This window comes from Mangifera indica, chromosome 4 (assembly GCF_011075055.1).
Source record: "Mangifera indica cultivar Alphonso chromosome 4, CATAS_Mindica_2.1, whole genome shotgun sequence".
NCBI classification, from domain to species: Eukaryota; Viridiplantae; Streptophyta; class Magnoliopsida; order Sapindales; family Anacardiaceae; genus Mangifera; species Mangifera indica.
This window is the reverse complement of record NC_058140.1, coordinates 11,223,339-11,241,971: the sequence shown is the minus strand read 5'-3', so window position 1 is coordinate 11,241,971 and position 18,633 is coordinate 11,223,339. Positions and strand designations below refer to the sequence as shown.

The 18,633-nt window shown below is 29.7% G+C and overlaps 2 protein-coding genes across 3 annotated transcripts; both read right to left on the bottom strand.

Moving 5' to 3' along the window:
• Nucleotides 1-668: 668 nt before the first annotated feature.
• On the bottom strand, nt 669-4,564 carry LOC123213084 (serine carboxypeptidase-like 17). 2 transcript variants are annotated; one of them, XM_044632442.1, is made up of 14 exons: nt 4,407-4,564; nt 4,130-4,275; nt 3,098-3,174; nt 2,876-3,001; nt 2,644-2,746; nt 2,532-2,569; nt 2,101-2,202; nt 1,908-1,994; nt 1,670-1,828; nt 1,518-1,589; nt 1,318-1,436; nt 1,103-1,216; nt 962-1,016; nt 669-865 (listed from the first exon to the last, which is right to left on the bottom strand). In XM_044632442.1, exons 1-14 carry the CDS (start codon nt 4,535-4,537, stop codon nt 782-784), a joined length of 1,413 nt encoding a protein of 470 aa, XP_044488377.1. In that variant the 5' UTR covers nt 4,538-4,564; the 3' UTR covers nt 669-781. The 2 variants fall into 2 exon arrangements, with proteins under 2 accessions (XP_044488377.1, XP_044488379.1); XM_044632444.1 differs by having other exon boundaries at nt 4,172-4,275.
• Nucleotides 4,565-10,766: 6,202 nt separating this feature from the next.
• LOC123213085 (serine carboxypeptidase-like 18) lies at nt 10,767-15,251 on the bottom strand. Its single transcript, XM_044632445.1, has 12 exons — nt 15,113-15,251; nt 14,833-14,978; nt 12,923-12,999; nt 12,703-12,828; nt 12,458-12,560; nt 12,346-12,383; nt 11,912-12,013; nt 11,719-11,805; nt 11,480-11,638; nt 11,328-11,399; nt 10,912-11,246; nt 10,767-10,825 (listed from the first exon to the last, which is right to left on the bottom strand). The coding sequence occupies exons 1-11, from the start codon at nt 15,241-15,243 to the stop codon at nt 11,124-11,126; spliced, it is 1,164 nt and encodes a 387-aa protein (XP_044488380.1). The 5' UTR covers nt 15,244-15,251; the 3' UTR covers nt 10,767-10,825; nt 10,912-11,123.
• Nucleotides 15,252-18,633: the final 3,382 nt, after the last annotated feature.

The window sequence follows — 18,633 nt, the reverse complement described above, 5'->3', positions numbered from 1 at the left end:
GGGAAGTAGACACATTTTAAAACTAAAAATGTTTAGACAGAGGTGAAATTGCTAGTTTCTATAATTTTAGAATGAAAATGAGATAAAATTATATATTTTTTCATATTATTATTAAAATAACAATTTTACCCTTAACTATAACAAAAAATTTTTACAGAAATTAGCTCATGGGTTGATGTTTGGATTTTTAAAATCCCACAAATATATATTTGTATTTGTATTAAAACTTAGGTGGAAAATAGTCCTTTGGCCTAGTTCCCAATTTTGAATATTTATCTAAATCTGGACCTGCGAGGCAAATCTTACAAATCTTTAAATTGCCTGCGTCTTAGATGAGTTATTATATTGAATTTATGAGTCCTGAGATTCTAGTTTTTACATGAAAATGGTTATTATGATTGAATAAATGATGAGTAATGAAACTACAAACATATCAATGGCAGTATATTTTTGGCTCTCTGAATGTTGAGCATGGGACTCTATACACGGCTCTTGTTCTTCATACACATCTTTTCATTAATAATGTAATTGCCAAAGAGATGATCATATTAATTATGGACCGCTTTCATCAACCGTTAAATAACATAATCATTTAATTAAAGAATTAATTTTTAAACTCAAGTAACGCTAAATTATTGGTAAAAGAAAGAAGAAATATAAACTAAAAGTAAAAAGAAGGTAGCAATGTATAAGATTTATTTATTTCTCAAAAAAATTTAAATTAGAATTTGTCACCCTTCCAAGGTATAATATTTAATTAAACACCCATCAATATTGATAACTAGAGGGGAAAATACGCCAACCATCTACTAATCATAGCCAAACATTCCTTAGGCTTGTACTCTGGAGCTGTGTGACCCCCTCCCTGTCAAATGCAAAATATTTTTATAATTCAAATAACAATTAATTTACTAAATTATAATTAAAAAATATATAAGATTCTCCTCTAGATTATGCTTGCCTTCACAGTCGTGAATGTGAAACTAGATGGAATTTCGTAATACTGTCTTGTGTACCTATATAGAAAAAATATGTATGCATAGTTTTATATAAAAGAGTAATACTACATATACAAAAAAATTAGCTTGACAAAACAACTAACCCGGCAATTTGGCCATCGACAAACCATGGTTGCCAATCATATTGAATTGTCAAATTCATAGATTTTATCCAAGCCTGTGTACCCACATATGGTATTACCATGTCTTGATCACCACTGCATATATGTTCTTGGAGAAAGTAAATTAATGCTTTTTGTGATTGAATCTTAATAGTAACATTACCAATCACCAATATAAAATTGAAAATTATTTTTACCTATAAATGAGAGCCCTATACCCCTTTTTGATAAGGTATCGATGGTAATCGACGACAGATATGACATCTTCTGTGTAAACTAAAGACTTATTGCATCTTATCCATTTCTCTATAGTCCCCTGATAGTTGTAATTTTCACTGTTAAGTTTATACTTACATATATATAATTAACTAATAGATTAGTTGTTGAATTTTTATACCTCTCTTACGTGAAGAGTCTTTTGAACAAGTTTATTGTTAGCCCATATATAAGAATACAGATAGTTATAATTCTGAAAAAATAAGAAAGTTAGTTAGAAGTAATGTAGATTACTTGTTTTGATTAAAAGATTAATGGAAGTAAGAGATTTACCCGACACCATGGCTCAGGAGGAGGTTGAGGCAAGGATAGAAAATATTCATAATCCTCTATGAGAATGCTTGAATCCCACTTTAATGTCGACTTTGGTTTCGGGGATAAAGTACTACACTGAGGTTCCAATATTTGTGCCGTATTCACTTTTTCTAAGCACTAAAAAATTCAAACAAAAAATTTATCTGTATATCTTTAGAAAATAATACAACTATAAGACCTATTAATCTCAGTTTACCCCATAGACTTGTAGAAGATCTTTGATGCATAGTGTGTTGTTTGGATCTGCATCAACATACTTCCCCTTGCAATTTCTTTCTGTCGACTTCCAATATAATAAATTTGAAAATTTTGAGAGTTGTATACTGTAAAACTACGGCCATGTATACTGTAAAATAAGAAATTCTAAGACCATTTATGGGAGAAGACACCTTATAGAGTTCATCTGATATGAGTGTCTTTAACTGAGCAAACGGAACTCTTGCATTGTAGTCTTTGTTAACATCTGTACCTGGGTTGCCAAGCACGTATCCCTGAGTACACCATCAAAATTATCAATATCCATTCTAAATTCTTTTGTCATAATGTAGGAAAATTAGCTTAAATATTGTTTGCCATATCTTAATTTGGATATTAATGATAACATATTATTATATCATTAACCCTTATTTTTCTCTTAATTTTAAAATAACTACCGTATAATAATTCAACCTTATTGATACCTAAATTGAGGAAATAATTTTATTATTTTTACTATTTATTGACGGTTAATTATTAACAGTGAGAAACTGGGTTTTAAAGCAATATGAAGCTTGCATCAATGATTAAAAAAACAAAAAAAATTAAATTGTCGGATCATCACTTTTAGATTCATCATTGGCTCACTTCCAACCTCGTTACCTGCAATAGAATGAAAAACAATTTAATAATATAGAGTGTTTCCAACAGTATAGACATGCATATCAATAAATTACCTTCTGATATTTTCTTGGCAACTATTGGAACGATTTTTCCTGAATAAGAATCTCCAGTGATATAAAGGGGATTTGCAAGAAACTCTGGGTGAGCCATAAGCCACTATAAAACATAACCCAACAAAAAGCAAGTGGTGGAGAGTGGTAAAAGTTTAAAGCTTACTTAATTGTATACTAAAAAATGTGTACGTATTATATTGTTAATTTTTTATTGGAATAAATAGCATTTTACCTTTCTCAAGAAAATGTATGTATCAGAGGCTGATAGTGTATCGTTGATGACACTATATCCTTTCCAATTTTTTGCATAAGAGAATCCCGTACCAACAGGTTGATCCAAAAATATTATGTTGGCAACCTTAGAAACATCCTATCTATCAGTTACTTGACTTTACCATATATATATTTTCATTTAAAAAAGAAAAATAATAATTGGTGGTTGATGCATATATACCTTTGTCCACGAATACGGATTTAAAGAAAATTGTGGTTTGTTTCCACTAGAATTTGCATAGTTGAAAGATAATGGACCTACAAAAAATATAGGTCTAATCAAGGACACAACTAGATAAATAATTTCTCCCATATATTATTAGATATAGTATTTTTGGGAGAACTTTTTATTTTGTCGATATTTATGCACATATCCAAAGACAAGGTGTTTGGATTTTCTAAAATTAAAGGGGGAAACTTCATGAATAGAGTAAACCTTGTGTGGGAATAAGTGTTTTGGCCTCTTGACTAATGGCCAGTGTTTCAACCCTCTTGAACTCCTAGTAATATAAATGTTTTGTGTTTTAATATCTTCATTCACCGAATGTATACTTGTAAAAGAAATAATATTTTCATTCACCAAAGTAATATAAAGTTTTGTGTTTTATGCTCAGGGAAAAGGTAAAGGCGTTTGACGAAATGACAATACCTACCCTTTAAGTTTTCTTACATATCATCAACTTTTACTTTTGTTGATGAATTTGTTAAACTTTTTTAGAAATGTCTGCTTTGTTTGTTTCTTAAAACTACACAACTATAGTTAACACTTAATATAAATGATAAATTTAAAAAATTTAAGACTTGAACTTATAAAAATAAAAAAAATCTAACTAATTTTAAAATTTTACATTTTAGTCAATTTTTAGATTGTAATTGTCATTTTTTAAAATATTGAGAAGTAAAAATCCCCTACTAATGTCATTAACACTGAAGATTTAAAAAAATTACAATTTGCCCTCTAAACTTTTGGAAAGGGAGATAAAAAATTAGGGAAAAGGAAAAATAAAAAAATAAGGGAAAAAAAGAAAATACAGAGAAACTAGAAGTCTCTATGTAAAATAACCTATATCTCCTTTCATTTAACAGAATTCATTAACAAAAGTGGAAGATAAATAAAATTTTAGCTTTTTAAAACTTAAAGGATGAGAATTTGTCCTTTCAACTAACCTTGTCTTTTGGCCAAAGATAAAATAGTAAAGATTTAGATACATACCAATTTCATATACAAGTCCAGAGAAAGCAGAACAACCAGGACCTCCAGTGAGCCACAGAAGGAGAGGATCCTGTTTTGGGCTCCTCTCAGAAGCAATGAAGTAGTAGAAAAGCTGTACTTCATCAAGATCACCCACTCCAATATACCTGCACTTAAAATTAACAACAACAATTATTACTATTATTATAATCTATCTTACCTGAAAATTTAACATGCATATAAATTAATGAAGAAGAAATCAAGGAAAATATATACAAGGTTAAAATTTAAGGCCTACCCAGTTTCAAGTTTGAAGGGAAGATGACCGTGAAATCCTGGTAATTCCTCGATGATAGAAGCTGAAAGAGCAACGTCCAACAAAACTAGTAAAGCGACCGCTCGCCAAAACATTCTGAAATCACTCAACATATGAAATCGAAGAGAACAAAAATCTTATATTTGGTTGTATAAATCTAGAAATTACATTTCTCTCCACAGAAAACTTGTTAAACTGTTACTGTCATGAACGTTAGTTGCATGCGTAAGGACCAACTGCTCAATAACAAGTCATTTCTATCATTAATTTGAACAGTAGATAAGTTGAATATTATATCGTGATTTACGTGCTCCCACTGATACATATTTTTTCTACTTTGCATTGCCAATTTTGAATATCAACCTCGGTATAATGAAAATATATTTATATATATCATCGTATGATTGAGTAATTTTAAATTAAAGATAAAATAATATTTAATTATGTAATGACACTTATAAATATGTATATATTTATATACTTAAAATATATAAGCATAATATTACTCTCGAAAATTCCATATAATTCCGTCCAGTTTTGCATTCTTATTTGTTGACCTCTTCCCACTTGTGTCACCCTTAACATGAAAATGTACAAAAGATAATAAAATAGTTAAATGACTAAATTACCCCTATTTAGTGGGGAGAAGGACATCTTTCTCGTTCTGTTTTCATTAGATTTTGAAAGTGTTAATATTATTTCCTTGCTAATTTTCCTTTTTATATAAACAGTATTATATACACAAATAATAGTGTTTTATTATATGGTTAGATAGTTATAAATTAAAGATAAAATAATATTCAATCACATAATGACATGTCATCATTTATCCACATAATTTTATTATTTTTATATAGGCCAAATGACTATTTCTCACCCAAGGTTTAGTGCAAACACAACTTCCTATTTGTTTACTATTAAAAATCCAAATACCCACCCTTTTGCTAAATTTCACTATTACTGATAGGGGTAAATTTGTTATTTAATAAAAATATTTTAAAAACTAAAAATTTATCACATTTCCATCCCCTAGGTTTAAAAACTAACCAAGTCGACCCTATCAAAACTTTGAAAAACTTACATTATCCTCTGAGTTTTTACAACAGTTGTTGGCAGTCAAAGACAACAGCGTTCTCCCTCCCTCATGGCTTCTGTCTCAAGCGTAGTCCATTTTTTACTATCATCAATGGTTTTCTCCCCTCACCGATAGTGCAACGAAGAGATGAGATTTGAGTCTCTTAGTCACGCAATCAATGAGAGGAGAAGATGGTCGAAAATGGTGCACAATTGAGAGAGAAGCTGAGAGGGATGGAGAACGCTGCCAATGTCATTGTGTCTGGCTGCCCGTAGCTACTGCAAAAACCCTAGGGGAAAAATTTTGCTTTTTCAAACCTTGGGTAAGGGAAGGTAGGATAAAATTGTTAGTTTTGAAATCTGATGGGGTAAAATGTAATAAATTTATAATTTTTAAAATATTTTTATTAAATAAAAATTTTATTTCTGACAGTAAGTTGGATAGTTGAATTTTTAATAGTTACTGAGTGAAAAATTAAGTTTGCACTAAACCTTGAGTGGGAAATAGTCGTTTGGCCTTTTGTATATGAGAGAGATTGTTAACCCTCTCTAATTTTCAATTACATCCCTGTGGTACAAGAAACCATTATACAATTACTTTTAGGTTTAAAGGAATTGTCATTTATCGGTTTATCTTCTTCTTTCTGTGGATCAACTTAAAAGAAAAAGACATACTTATAATTGTGGAACTTGAACACAAAAATTGAATTAGGAAATCTCAAAAAATTCAAAAAAAAAACTGAAAATTTAAAATTGAAGTAGTTTGACAAGTTGAAACAAAAAAATTCTAAAAATTTGAAATAAAAAGTCCAAAAATGAAAAATCTAAAAAATAAAACAATTCAATGATGTGAAAATTGAAATTAAAAAACTAAAAATAAAAAAATTGGAAAAACTTCAAAAAAAAAATTAATACAATGACATTGAAATGAAAAATAAAATTCTGAAATTTTGAAATTAAAATATAAAAATTAAAAAAACCAAAAAATTTAAAAGGTAATATTAGCCATCCCCATTTTTGGCATGGCTTGCGGGTGCACAACCCGTTACTGTAACAGGCTATTCTAGGCTTGCAAGTCTTCTAGGTCATGCTCACACTTGGAAATCAAGCCCTAGGGTTGGCGCGATACAACCCTCTTGTAACACCCTGGTGTCAAAACTCATACAAATTGGAATGTTACTTATTTCTATAATTTTATTCTAAAATAATTCAATTTGACATAACAATAGTATCTAAATTTCTTTCAAATAATAATCCAATAAATTTAACATATTCAAAGTCTTATCCAAGCTTGTGTACCCACAAACGGTACTACCATGTCTTGATCACCACTGCATATATGTGCTTGGAGAAACTAAATTAATGCTTTCTGTTATTGAATATTAATAGTAACATTATCAATCACCAATATAAAATTACAAATTATTTTTACGTATAAACGGGAGGCCTATACCCCTTTTTGATAAGGTATTGATGGTAATCAAAGATAAATATGACATCTTCTGTGTAAATTAAGGATTTATTGCATCTTACCCATTTTTCTATAGTCTTTTGATAGTTGTAATTTTTACTGTTAAGTTTATACTTACATATAAGACTGAATTTTAATCGAGCTTATTCTAGCTCAAACTCGAGCTCAATTCGAATAAACCCGAAATGAGTCTGACATGAACGAGCTCGAACCCGAGCTCAAGCTTTACATATCAATATAAATGAATTCGAATTGAGCCTGAGTTGCATATCTAATCGGCTCATTCCAATGAGCGCCAAGTTGATCTCGCGAGTAGCTCGCTTGCTTACGAGCTTGAGTTTGAACAACCATTTTTTTGGCTTGTCAAGCTTGAGCTCGGGCTTGGGCTTAGACTCGACTATTTATTAACTGAGCTGAGTTTGAACTCAGTTAAGTTTGGGATCGGCTTTGTTCGAATCTAACCCTATTTACATATATATAATTAACCAATAGATTAGTTGTTGAATTTTTGTACCACTCTTACGTGAAGAGTTTTTTGGACAGTTTTATCATTAGCCCATATATAAGGATACAGATGGTTATAATTCTGAAAAAATAAGAAAGTTAGTTAGAAGTAATGTAGATAACTTGTTTTGATTAAAAGATTAATGGAAGTAAGAGATTTACCCGACACCATGGCTCAGGAGGAGGTTGAGGCAAGGATAGAAAATATAGAGAATCCTCTATGAGAATGCTTGAATCCCACTTTAATGTCGACTTTGGTTTTGGGGATAAAGTACTACACTGAGGTTCCAATATTTGTGCCGTATTCACTTTTTCTAAGCACTAAAAAATTTGTCTCTCTATATCTTTAGAAAATAAAACAAATATAAGACCTATCAAATTCAGTTTACCCCATAGACTTGTAGAAGATCTTTGATGCATAGTGTGTTGTTTGGATCTGTATCACCATACTTCCCCTTGCAATTTCTTTCTGTCGACTTCCAAAATAATAAATTTGAAAATTTATGCTGTATGTATACTGTAAAATAAGAAATTTTAAGACCATTTATGGCAGAAGACACCTTATAGAGTTCATCTGATATGAGTGCCTTTAGCTGAGCAAACGGAACTCTTGCATTGAAGTCTTTGTTAACATCTGTAATTGGGTTGCCAAGTATGTATCCCTAAGAACACCATCAAAATTATCAATATCCATTCTAAATTCTTTTGTCATAATGTAGGAAAATTAGCTTAAATATTGTTTGGCATATCTCAATTTAGATATTAATAATAATATATTATTATATCGTTGGCCTTTATTTTATTCTTCATTTAAAAATAACTACCCATATAATAATTCAACATTATCGATACCTAAATTGTGTGAGTCCTCAACTTCCTCTTCCAACATGTGTCCATGCAATGTCTGTGTTTCTATAGTTCCTTGTTGCCCTTGTCACAGTTTCTTGGGAAATCTGGTTTGTGGGGTGGTTGCTTGTCTCCTTTTCCACCATGTCTTGGGATATCAAGCTTGTGCGAGTCGTTAACCTCCTCTACCAACATGTCTTGGGAAATCCATTATGACGAATCACAGATAATAAAAGAGAATGCATTTATTAGGAGTGTAAGTGCATTGTTTTGAACTTTTAAGGGCAATTTCAACCTTAAAATATGTAAACCCTAGAAGGTGATGGGGTGAAAAAGTAACTTTTTAAAACTAAGCTAGGAAAGAAATTGTTAGTTTTCAAAACTAAGGTAGGAAAAGGGATTAAGATTTCTTTTTTTAAATAAAATCAATAAATAACATTTTTACCCCTGTTACTAACTGCAAAATTTAATAGATAGTTGAATATTTAAGTTTTTAAAACTTAGTAGATAAAAGTTTGGGAATGCACTAAACTTTGTTAAAAATAAGTCTTTTAGCCTATAATATATACATATATTATATATCCATATACATTTACCATGTAAAGCCATCCAGTAAATAAAATCAGGAGATGGAAGTTTCATATCAGAAGTGATGAACAACTAGCTAGTGGCTAGCCTCTTCTACTTAGGACGGTTTCTATGCAATTTACCAATTGTTATTTGACATTATCAAAAGTTGCGGAAACCATGGACTCTCCACTGAAAGAATATAATAATTTTTCTTTTGGTTTGGTCATGGAAATGATTCAATAGAGACAATAGTTAATTAATAGTTGTCAAGGCTAAAGGACTATATCCCACCAAAGTTTTAATACAAAGACAAGTACATACCTGCGGAGTTTCAAAAATCCAAACATCCACCATGAGCCAATTTCCATTAAAATTTTCAATTAAAGTGGAGGGTAAAATTGTTGTTTTAATAATAACATTAAAAATATATATAATTGTTTTTTTTCCCACTAGGTTTTAAAAACTAACAACTTCACCCCTGTCTAAAATTTTTTAATTTTAAAAAGTCACATCCCCCCTCCAAAACTAGGGTTTCCATCTTTTTTCCATTTCGGTCACCCCCCCAAACTTTTGAAAACTTTAGTTTAACCCCCCTCTTCAACTTTAGATTACTCCGATGACCTCTCTTTCTGTCGACTTTTGCTTCTCTCCAATGCTCAAGCTGCCTTCAATGATGATGCAATGCTTCTTTCCAGATCTCCTGGAGATCTTTTCATTTCGACATAGAGACAAAGATCTCTTCTTCTCTTAGTTAGATGAAGAGATCTCTGGAGTGTATCTTCATCCACCCCATGCATCAGCCAACCATTTTGACAATGAGAGACAATTGGTTAAACAGAGGAAAAAGGAAGAGTAGCCAAAGATGGGGTGGTGGTCAAAGAGGGAAAAAAAACTAGGGGTAAGGGGAAATAGACACTTTTTAAAACTAGAAATGTTTAGACAAGGGTGAAATTGCTAGTTTCTAAAATTTTAGAGGGAAAATGAGATAAAATTATATGTTTTTTAATATTATTATTAAAATAATGATTTTACCCTTGACTATAACAGAAAATTTTAATAAAAATTAGTTCATAGATTGGTGTTTGGGTTTTTGAAATCCCACAAATGTATATTTGTATTTGTATTAAAACTTAGGTGGAAACTAGTCCTTTGGCCTAGTTGCCAATCTTGAATATTTATCTAAATCTGCACCTGCGAGGCAAATCTTATAAATCTTTAAATTGCCTGCGTCTTAGATGAGTTATTTTATTGAATTTATGAGTCCTGAGATTCTAGTTTTTACATGAAAATGGTTATTATTATTGAATAAATGATGAGTAATGAAACTACAAACATATCAATGACTGCATATTTTTGGCCCTCTGAATGTTGAGCATGGGACTCTATACACGGCTCTTGTTCTTCATACACATCTTTTCATTAATAATGTAATTGCCAAAGAGATGATCATATTAATTATGGACCGCTTTCATCAACCGTTAAATAGCATAATCATTTAATTAAAGAATTAATTTTCAAACTCAAGTAACGCTAAATTATTGGTAAAAGAAAGAAGAAATATGAACTAAAAGTAAAAAGAAGGTAGCAATGTATAAGATTTATTTATTTCTTAAAAAATTTTAAATTTGAATTTGTCACCCTTATAAGGTATAATATTTAATTAAATTAGGACCGAAAAAAACACCCATCAATATTGATAACTAGATGGGAAAATACGCCAACCATCTACTAATCATAGCCAAACATTCCTTAGGCTTGTACTCTGGAGCTGTGTGACCCCCTCCCTGTCAAATGCAAAATATTTTCATAATTCAAATAACAATTAATTTACTAAATTATAATTAAAAACATATATAAGATTCTCCTCTAGATTATGCTTGCCTTCACAGCCGTGAATGTGAAGCTAGATGGAATTTCGTAATACTGTCTTGTGTACCTATATAGAAAAAATATGTATGCATAGTTTTATATAAAAGAGTAATACTACATATACAAAAAAATTAGCTTGACAAAACAACTAACCCGGCAATTTGGCCATCGACAAACCATGGTTGCCAATCATATTTGAATTGTCAAATTCAAAGATTTTATCCAAGCCTGTGTACCCACATATGGTATTACTATGTCTTGATCACCACTGCATATATGTGCTTGGAGAAAGTAAATTAATGTTTTATGTGGTTGAATCTTAATAGTAACATTACCAATTACCAATATAAAATTGCAAATTATTTTTATCTATAAACGAAAGCCCTATACCCCTTTTTGATAAGGTATCGATAGTAATCGAAGACAGATATGACATTTTCTGTGTAAACTAAGGAATCATTGCATCTTATCCACTTCTCTATAGTCCCCTGATAGTTGTAATTTTCACTGTTAAGTTTATACTTACATATTTATAATTAACCAATAGATTAGTTGTTGAATTTTTGTACCTCTCTTACGTGAAGAGCCTTTTGGACAAGTTTATCATTAGCCCATATATAAGAATACAGATAGTTATAATTCTGAAAAAATAAGAAAGTTAGTTAGAAGTAATGTAGATTACTTGTTTTGATTAAAAGATTAATGGAAGTAAGAGATTTACCCGACACCATGGCTCAGGAGGAGGTTGAGGCAAGGATAGAAAATATTCAGAATCCTCTATGAGAATGCTTGAATCCCACTTTATTGTCGACTTTGGTTTTGGGGATAAAGTACTACACTGAGGTTCCAATATTTGTGCCATCTTCACTTTTTCTAAGCACTAAAAAATTCAAACACAAAAATTTATCTCTATATCTTTAGAAAATAAAACAACTATAAGACCTACTAATTTCAGTTTACCCCATAGACTTGTAGAAGATCTTTGATGCATAGTGTGTTGTTTGGATCTGCATCAACATACTTCCCCTTGCAATTTCTTTCTGTCGACTTCCAAAATAATAAATTTGAAAATTTTGAGAGTTGTATACTGTAAAACTACGGCCGTGTATACTGTAAAATAAGAAATTCTAAGACCATTTACGGGAGAAGACACCTTATAGAGTTCATCTGATATGAGTGCCTTCAGCTGAGCAAACCGAACTCTTGCATTGAAGTCTTTTTTAACATCTGTAGCTGGGTTGCCAAGCACGTATCCCTGAGTACACCATCAAAATTATCAATATCCACTCTAAATTCTTTTGTCATAATGTAGGAAAATTAGCTTAAATATTGCTTATCGTACCTCAGTTTGGATATTAATAATAATATATTATTATATCATTAACTTTTATTTTACCATTAATTTAAAAATAACTAACCATATAGTAATTCAACATTATTGATACCTAAATTGAGGATATAGTTTTGTTATTTTTACTATTTACTTGACAGTTAATTATTATCAATGAGAAACTGAGTTTTAAAGCAACATAAAGCTTGCATCAATGATTAAAAAAAAAAATTAAATTATCGGATCATTACTATTACTTTTAGATTCATCATTGGCTCGCTTCCGATCTCGTTACCTGCAGTAGAATGAAAAACAGTTTAATAATATAGAGTGTTTCCAACAGTATAGACATGCATATCAATAAATTACCTTCCGATATTTTCTTGGCAACTATTGGAACGATTTTTCCAGAATAAGAATCTCCAGAGATATAAAGGGGATTTGCAAGAAACTCTGGGTGAGCCATGAGCCACTATAAAACATAACCCAAAAAAGAGCAAGTGGTGGAGAGTCTAATGGTCAAAAGCTAAAAGTTTAAAGTTTATTTAATTGTAAACTCAAAAGTGTGCATGTATAACACTGTTAATTTTTTATTGGAACAAATAACGTCTTACCTTTATCAGGAAATTGTATGTGTATGTGGCTGATAGTGTATCATTGATGACACTATATCCTTTCCAATTTTTTGCATAAGAGAATCCCATACCAACAGGTTGATCCAAAAATATTATATTGGCAACCTTAGAAACATCGTATCTATCAATTACTTGACTTTACCATATATATTTTCATTTAAAAAAGAAAAACAATAATTGGTGGGTGATCCAAATATACTTTTGTCCATGAATACTGATTCAAAGAAAATTGTGGTTTGTTTCCACTAGAATTTACATAGTTGAAAGATAATGGACCTACAAAAAATATAGGTCTAATCAAGGACATCAGTAGATAAATAAGTTCTCTCATATATTATTAGATATAGTATTTGAGGGAGAACTTTTTATTTTGTCGACATTTATACACATATTTAAAGACAAGGTATTTGGATTTTACAAAATTAAAGGGGCAAACTTTGTCAATAGACTAAACCTTGGTTGGGAAGAAGTCTTTTGGCCTCTTCATTATTAATGGCCATGTTTCAACCCTCTTGAACTCCTAGTTAATTCTGTCACCCACTCAAATGTATACTTGTAAAAGAAATAATTTCTTCATGTTCAAGGAAAAGATAAAGGCCAAATGATTGTTTCCCACCCAAGGTTAGATGAAATGACAAATACCCACCCTTTAAGTTCATAAAACTAAAATCTTGCATATCATTTACTTTTGTTGATGAATTTAAATTTTTTTTAGAAATGTCTATTTTGTTTTTTAAAACTACAAAACTATAGTTAACACTTAATATAAATGACAAATTTAAAAAATTTATCACTTAAACTTATAAAAATATAAAAAGTTTAACTAACTTTAAAATGTTATATTTTAGTGAGCTTTTGGGTTGCAACTGTTATTTTTTAAATTATTGAGAAATATATTAAAATTTTAAAATTTTCAAAAATACCCCTATATTTTTTTGAATTCCCAAAGATCCCCTATTAATGTCGTTAACAGTTCGAAGATTTTATAAAATTATAGTTTATCCTCTAAACTTTTGGAAAAGGAGACAGAAAATTAGGAGAAAAGAAAAATAAAAAAAGAAGGGAAAAACAAAAGAAAATACAGAGAAAATAAAAGTATCTATTTAAAATGACCTACATCTGTTTTCACTTAAACGAAATTTGCTAGTAAAAGTAGATGATGGATGAAAATTTAGTTTTTCAAAAGGCCAAAGGACTATGTCCCACCCAAAGTATGTTGCTATCTCAAATTTTCCCCTATTAACTTTGAAAATTTCATTTACCCACCAATGGACGGTTAACATTAACGATTTCAAAGGTAAAATCGTTACTTTATCAAACATATTAAAAATAAATTAAAATTTAATCTCCTTCCCCCCCCCCCCCCCCCCCCCCAAACCCACTAACCATTTCACCATAGACCAAGTTTTAAAAAATGGCATTCCCCCCCCCCCCCCAAGGGTTTAGTTTTCAATCCTCAACACCAAATTCAATGTCATCATCGACGACGAAGCTTCCCCGATGCATCACCATGCTCCAGTTGTCTCTCTCCCCTCCTTTGGAGTGTCAGTCAATGCAAATTTGGCTTGAAAAGGCGAAGAGATGAAAATAAGGTCTTCCCAAATGAAATCGAGGCCTTCCCAAAAGAAGACGTCTAGGAAGAAGATCGTCTTCCTAGATGAAGATGAGGAATTCGTCTTCGTCTTTTCAAACCGGATTTGCATCAGTCGACGTTCCAGAGGAGGGAAGAGATATTGTCGGAGCATGGTAATGCGATGGGAAAGCTTCGTCACATACGATGGTATTGAATTTGGCATCGGGGATTGAAAACTAAACCTTAGGGGGAAAATACCATTTTTTACAACTTGGCCAAGGGGGAAAATTGTTAGTTTTCAGTGTTTGGGGGGAAAAGAGATAAAATTTTAAGGGGTTAAGATTCCATTAATTTTAACCGTTCATGGATGGATAAATAGGACTTTCAAAATTAATAAAAGAAAACTTAAAATAACAACATACCTTAGGTGAGAAATAGACCTTTGGCCTTCTTAAAACTTAAAGGGTGAGAATTTGTCCTTTCAACTAACCTTGTCTTTTGGCCAAAGATAAAATAGTAAGGATTTAGATACGTACCAATTTCATATACAAGTCCAGAGAAAGCAGAACAACCAGGACCTCCAGTGAGCCACAGAAGGAGAGGATCCTGTTTTGGGCTCCTCTCAGAAGCAATGAAGTAGTAGAAAAGCTGTACTTCATCAAGATCACCCACTCCAATATACCTGCACTTAAAATTAACAACAACAATTATTATTATTATTATTATTATCTATCTTACCTGAAAATTTAACATGCATATAAATTAATGAAGAAGAAATCAAGGAAAATATATACAAGGTTAAAATTTAAGGCCTACCCAGTTTCAAGTTTGAAGGGAAGATGACCGTGAAATCCTGGTAATTCCTCGATGATAGAAGCTGAAAGAGCAACGTCCAGCAAAACTAGTAAAGCGACCGCTCGCCAAAACATTCTGAAATCACTCAACATATGAAATCGAAGAGAACAAAAATCATATATTTGGTCGTATAAATCTGAAAATGACATTCTAACCACAGAAAACTTGTAAGTGTTAATGTTTTGAATGTTTGATGGATGTGCCAGGACCAACTGTCATTTTTCTATTATTAATTTGAATAGCAGATGAGTTGAATATTATATCATGATTCACCTGCTCCAATTGATAAAATATTTGTCCTGCTTTGCTTTGCCAATTTTATTATTTATTTTTACTTATTTGGCCTCATGATTTGGGCTGGATTCGAACCAAAACCGTTTGAGCTCGAGCCCGAAACGAGCCAGTCCTATACGAGCTCGAGCTACTCGTCAAATTTTTCAATTAAAAATTTTGCTACAAAACGACGTCGTTTTAACCAATATATATTAAAACGACGTCGTTTTAACCAACATATATTAAAACGATAATTTTGAAAACAAAAAAAGAAACTTTAGGCATAGGTGAAAATATTATTTTTTAAAACCAAGGAGGAAAAATATAATAAATTTTATAATTTTTAATATTATTAATAAAATAACAATTTTACTCTTACCTCTTTTAACAGAAGTTAGTATATGGATAAAACTTTTAGTTTTTTAAACTTCATATATGTGACTTTGAGAACACACTAAAATTTACGGGGGAAATAGTCCTTTGGCCTTATCTCTTATATTAACTGATGAATCATTACTGTAATGAAAATTATCAAAAAAATTTATTATCTAATAAATTAAAAATTAATATTAATAATAAAATATAAATTACTAAAATAATATTTAATGAACTTAAATCAAAGGCCCTTAGTGCCTTCACACCAGTCCAAAGGGTTTATAAATTTTCCTCTGGAAAAAGTATCAAATACATCCAAAATTTTCATGGTTTTAAATAATTCAAAAACTAATTATTTTATTATGTATTAATTTAAAAAATCTTGTGATGATTAAATAATGATCATGTGAAAATTAATTCTTGCATATTTGGTAAGATTCAATAAAATAACGTCTAATTACATAATAACACATCATATGAATACTTATTTATGTATTTAAAATAGGTACGTGTAACATTGTTCAAAAATATATTACAATCTAAGGGTTTTCTCCATACAACTTATTCAATTTAAGAAAAAATAATTTCTATTGCAAAATCATTATGTAATACTTTTAAAAATTGAAAAGAGATCAGGGGTTCACTTTTTTTTTTTTTCAAATTGTATATTGAAATATTATTTAAAATTTTTTTAATATTTTAATAATTAAATTATTTTAATAATTATATTTTTATTTAAAATTTTAATTACATATTTGATCCAATGTTTACACTCAATATGTGATAATATTAAACTTAATCTACTCCACTTTTATCATTTAATTTTTAAATAATCAATTATATTCTTTTAATAATAAGAATTAATAGAAAATATTATTTTTAAAATAAATGATATAATTGAAATTTTAAAATTTATCAAAAAACAATTAAAAATGTAAAAATTTTGTTAAATCTAATAAGTCAATAATTCAAAATTTTTTTAAAAAAGCTAATCATCATAACTTAGATAATAGTTGAAATCAACATTTAGATTAGGGAAACTAAATAATTGTCCTAAATATTAGGGTTCTATAAAAATTGTCCCAAAATTTTAACATTAAGCCAAAATGCCTCATTAATTTGAAATAGCAAAATTACCCTCATATATAAACAAAAAAATTTCATATCCCTAACCATTTTTCCCCCAAGGCGTTAAGCGGCCACTCGATTTCTTTGGATTTTCTTTGGCATTTTTTGTGTTTTCCAATGACAGAAATGACAAAGAATGTGAGTATGTCGTCTCTTATCTTATTTAAATCATTTTAGTGTTTAGATTTTACCGATTTGATGAAAATTTTGGTTGTTATTAGTTTAGGGTTTTTGGTTTTAAACAATGGATTTTATGTGCCGATTTCTATTTGTTTTGTTTGAATTTGTTGAGGACTATTGTGTTATAATATGTGTATATTTAATTGTTGTTGAAATAAATGATAATTTTGGGGTTGGAAAAAATAAATTAATTTGTTTGGCGTGCAACCTCGGGGGGTGGGGGCCAAGATACCCCAAGGTGGATAAAATCCTCTAGGTTGCACAGTAAGCCTAGGGGAGCCTCCTGGAGACTTGGGGGAGGGAAAATTTTTTTATTTTTTAAACAATGCTACCAATGGAAACTAGTGGGGGGTTGAAATTTGTTAAGGAGCAAATGAATATTTTTTTCATAATCTAGGGTTTTTAGACATATATTTTTCATATTTCTTATCAGTTTTTTCCTGTTTGAAAGTTTTTTCACGTAAAGTTTTTGAATATGAGTCTATTTTTTCAATTTTTCTTATTCAAAGGTTTTTTGACTTATAGTTTATAAATTTTATATCCAAAATTTGTAAATGTTTTATGAATTTCAATTTTTTGTCATTCCTCGATTTTGTTATTCAAATTACACTATGCCAAAATTTGCTCTATATCAATATTTTAAATCTATTTAGATTTTTTCAAAATCAAATTTTGTCTTATCCGATAATATTCAAATTACATTATCTTATTAATGGGTAATATATCCTATCAAATTTTACTTCATATCAATATCCTAAATTTATTTAAATCTTTTCCAAAATTCAAATTTTCCTTATCTTTGGTAATATTTCAATTGTAATAATCACTAACACTTATCTCCAAAATAAAATAAGAGTAAATTATATATTCAACAATCATGTCAACGAAATTTAGAGTTATTTTACATGTTTATCTAACATTTCATTTAACACCCTCATATATTATCTTGTTTCGAAATGGTCCTATATTTTATCAAAATGTTTCTATATTTTTCTAACATTTCATTTAAAACCTTAATACATTGTTTAATATCAAAATACCTTCATATTTTTCTAACTTTCATTGAAGACCCTAATACATTATCAAATATCAAAATACCCCCTGTTATATAATATAAAAACTTGATTTAATAAATAAAATTAAGTTTTGAGTTAAGATTTATATGAATATTTTGTTCTCATGAAGTGATTCTTTTATTCGAATTCAGAAATATGAATTTTCTTCCTTTTGAATGAAACTATAATATCAAATATTGAGTAAGAATGAATGTAAGAGTAAGAGTTTGAAGGATGTGAAAAAGTTATAAAAGTGAGAGTTTATATAAAAGTGGTGAAGGGTAGTCTTGATATTTTAAAAAAAATTTGAAATTTTGCTTGAGGCTTTGAAAAGGAAACATTTTTGCTTAGGAAATAGAAAATGGGGCATTTTTGCTTAGTTTAAGGTATGATAGGTTATTTAATTTAATTTCCCTTTAGATTATTTACATAAGTTATAATTAATTATTTAATTTATAATTCAATAATAAG

Bases quoted from the DNA above. Each gene is read 5' to 3' on its own strand.
- LOC123213084 (XM_044632442.1), bottom strand. From the start codon at position 4,537: ATGTTGAGTGATTTCAGAATGTTTTGGCGAGCGGTCGCTTTACTAGTT. The intron at 1,829-1,907 runs GTAAACTGAGAT...TGAATTTTTTAG, and splicing joins ATCTTCTACAAGTCTATGGG to TGCTTAGAAAAAGTGAATAC. The intron at 1,437-1,517 runs GTATAAAAATTC...TACAACTATCAG, and splicing joins AGACTCTTCACGTAAGAGAG to GGGACTATAGAGAAATGGAT.
- LOC123213085 (XM_044632445.1), bottom strand. From the start codon at position 15,243: ATGTTGAGTGATTTCAGAATGTTTTGGCGAGCGGTCGCTTTACTAGTT. The intron at 14,979-15,112 runs GTAGGCCTTAAA...TTTTAAGTGCAG, and splicing joins CCCTTCAAACTTGAAACTGG to GTATATTGGAGTGGGTGATC. The intron at 12,384-12,457 runs GTAATTTATTGA...ATTCTACTGCAG, and splicing joins TGCCAAGAAAATATCGGAAG to GTAACGAGATCGGAAGCGAG.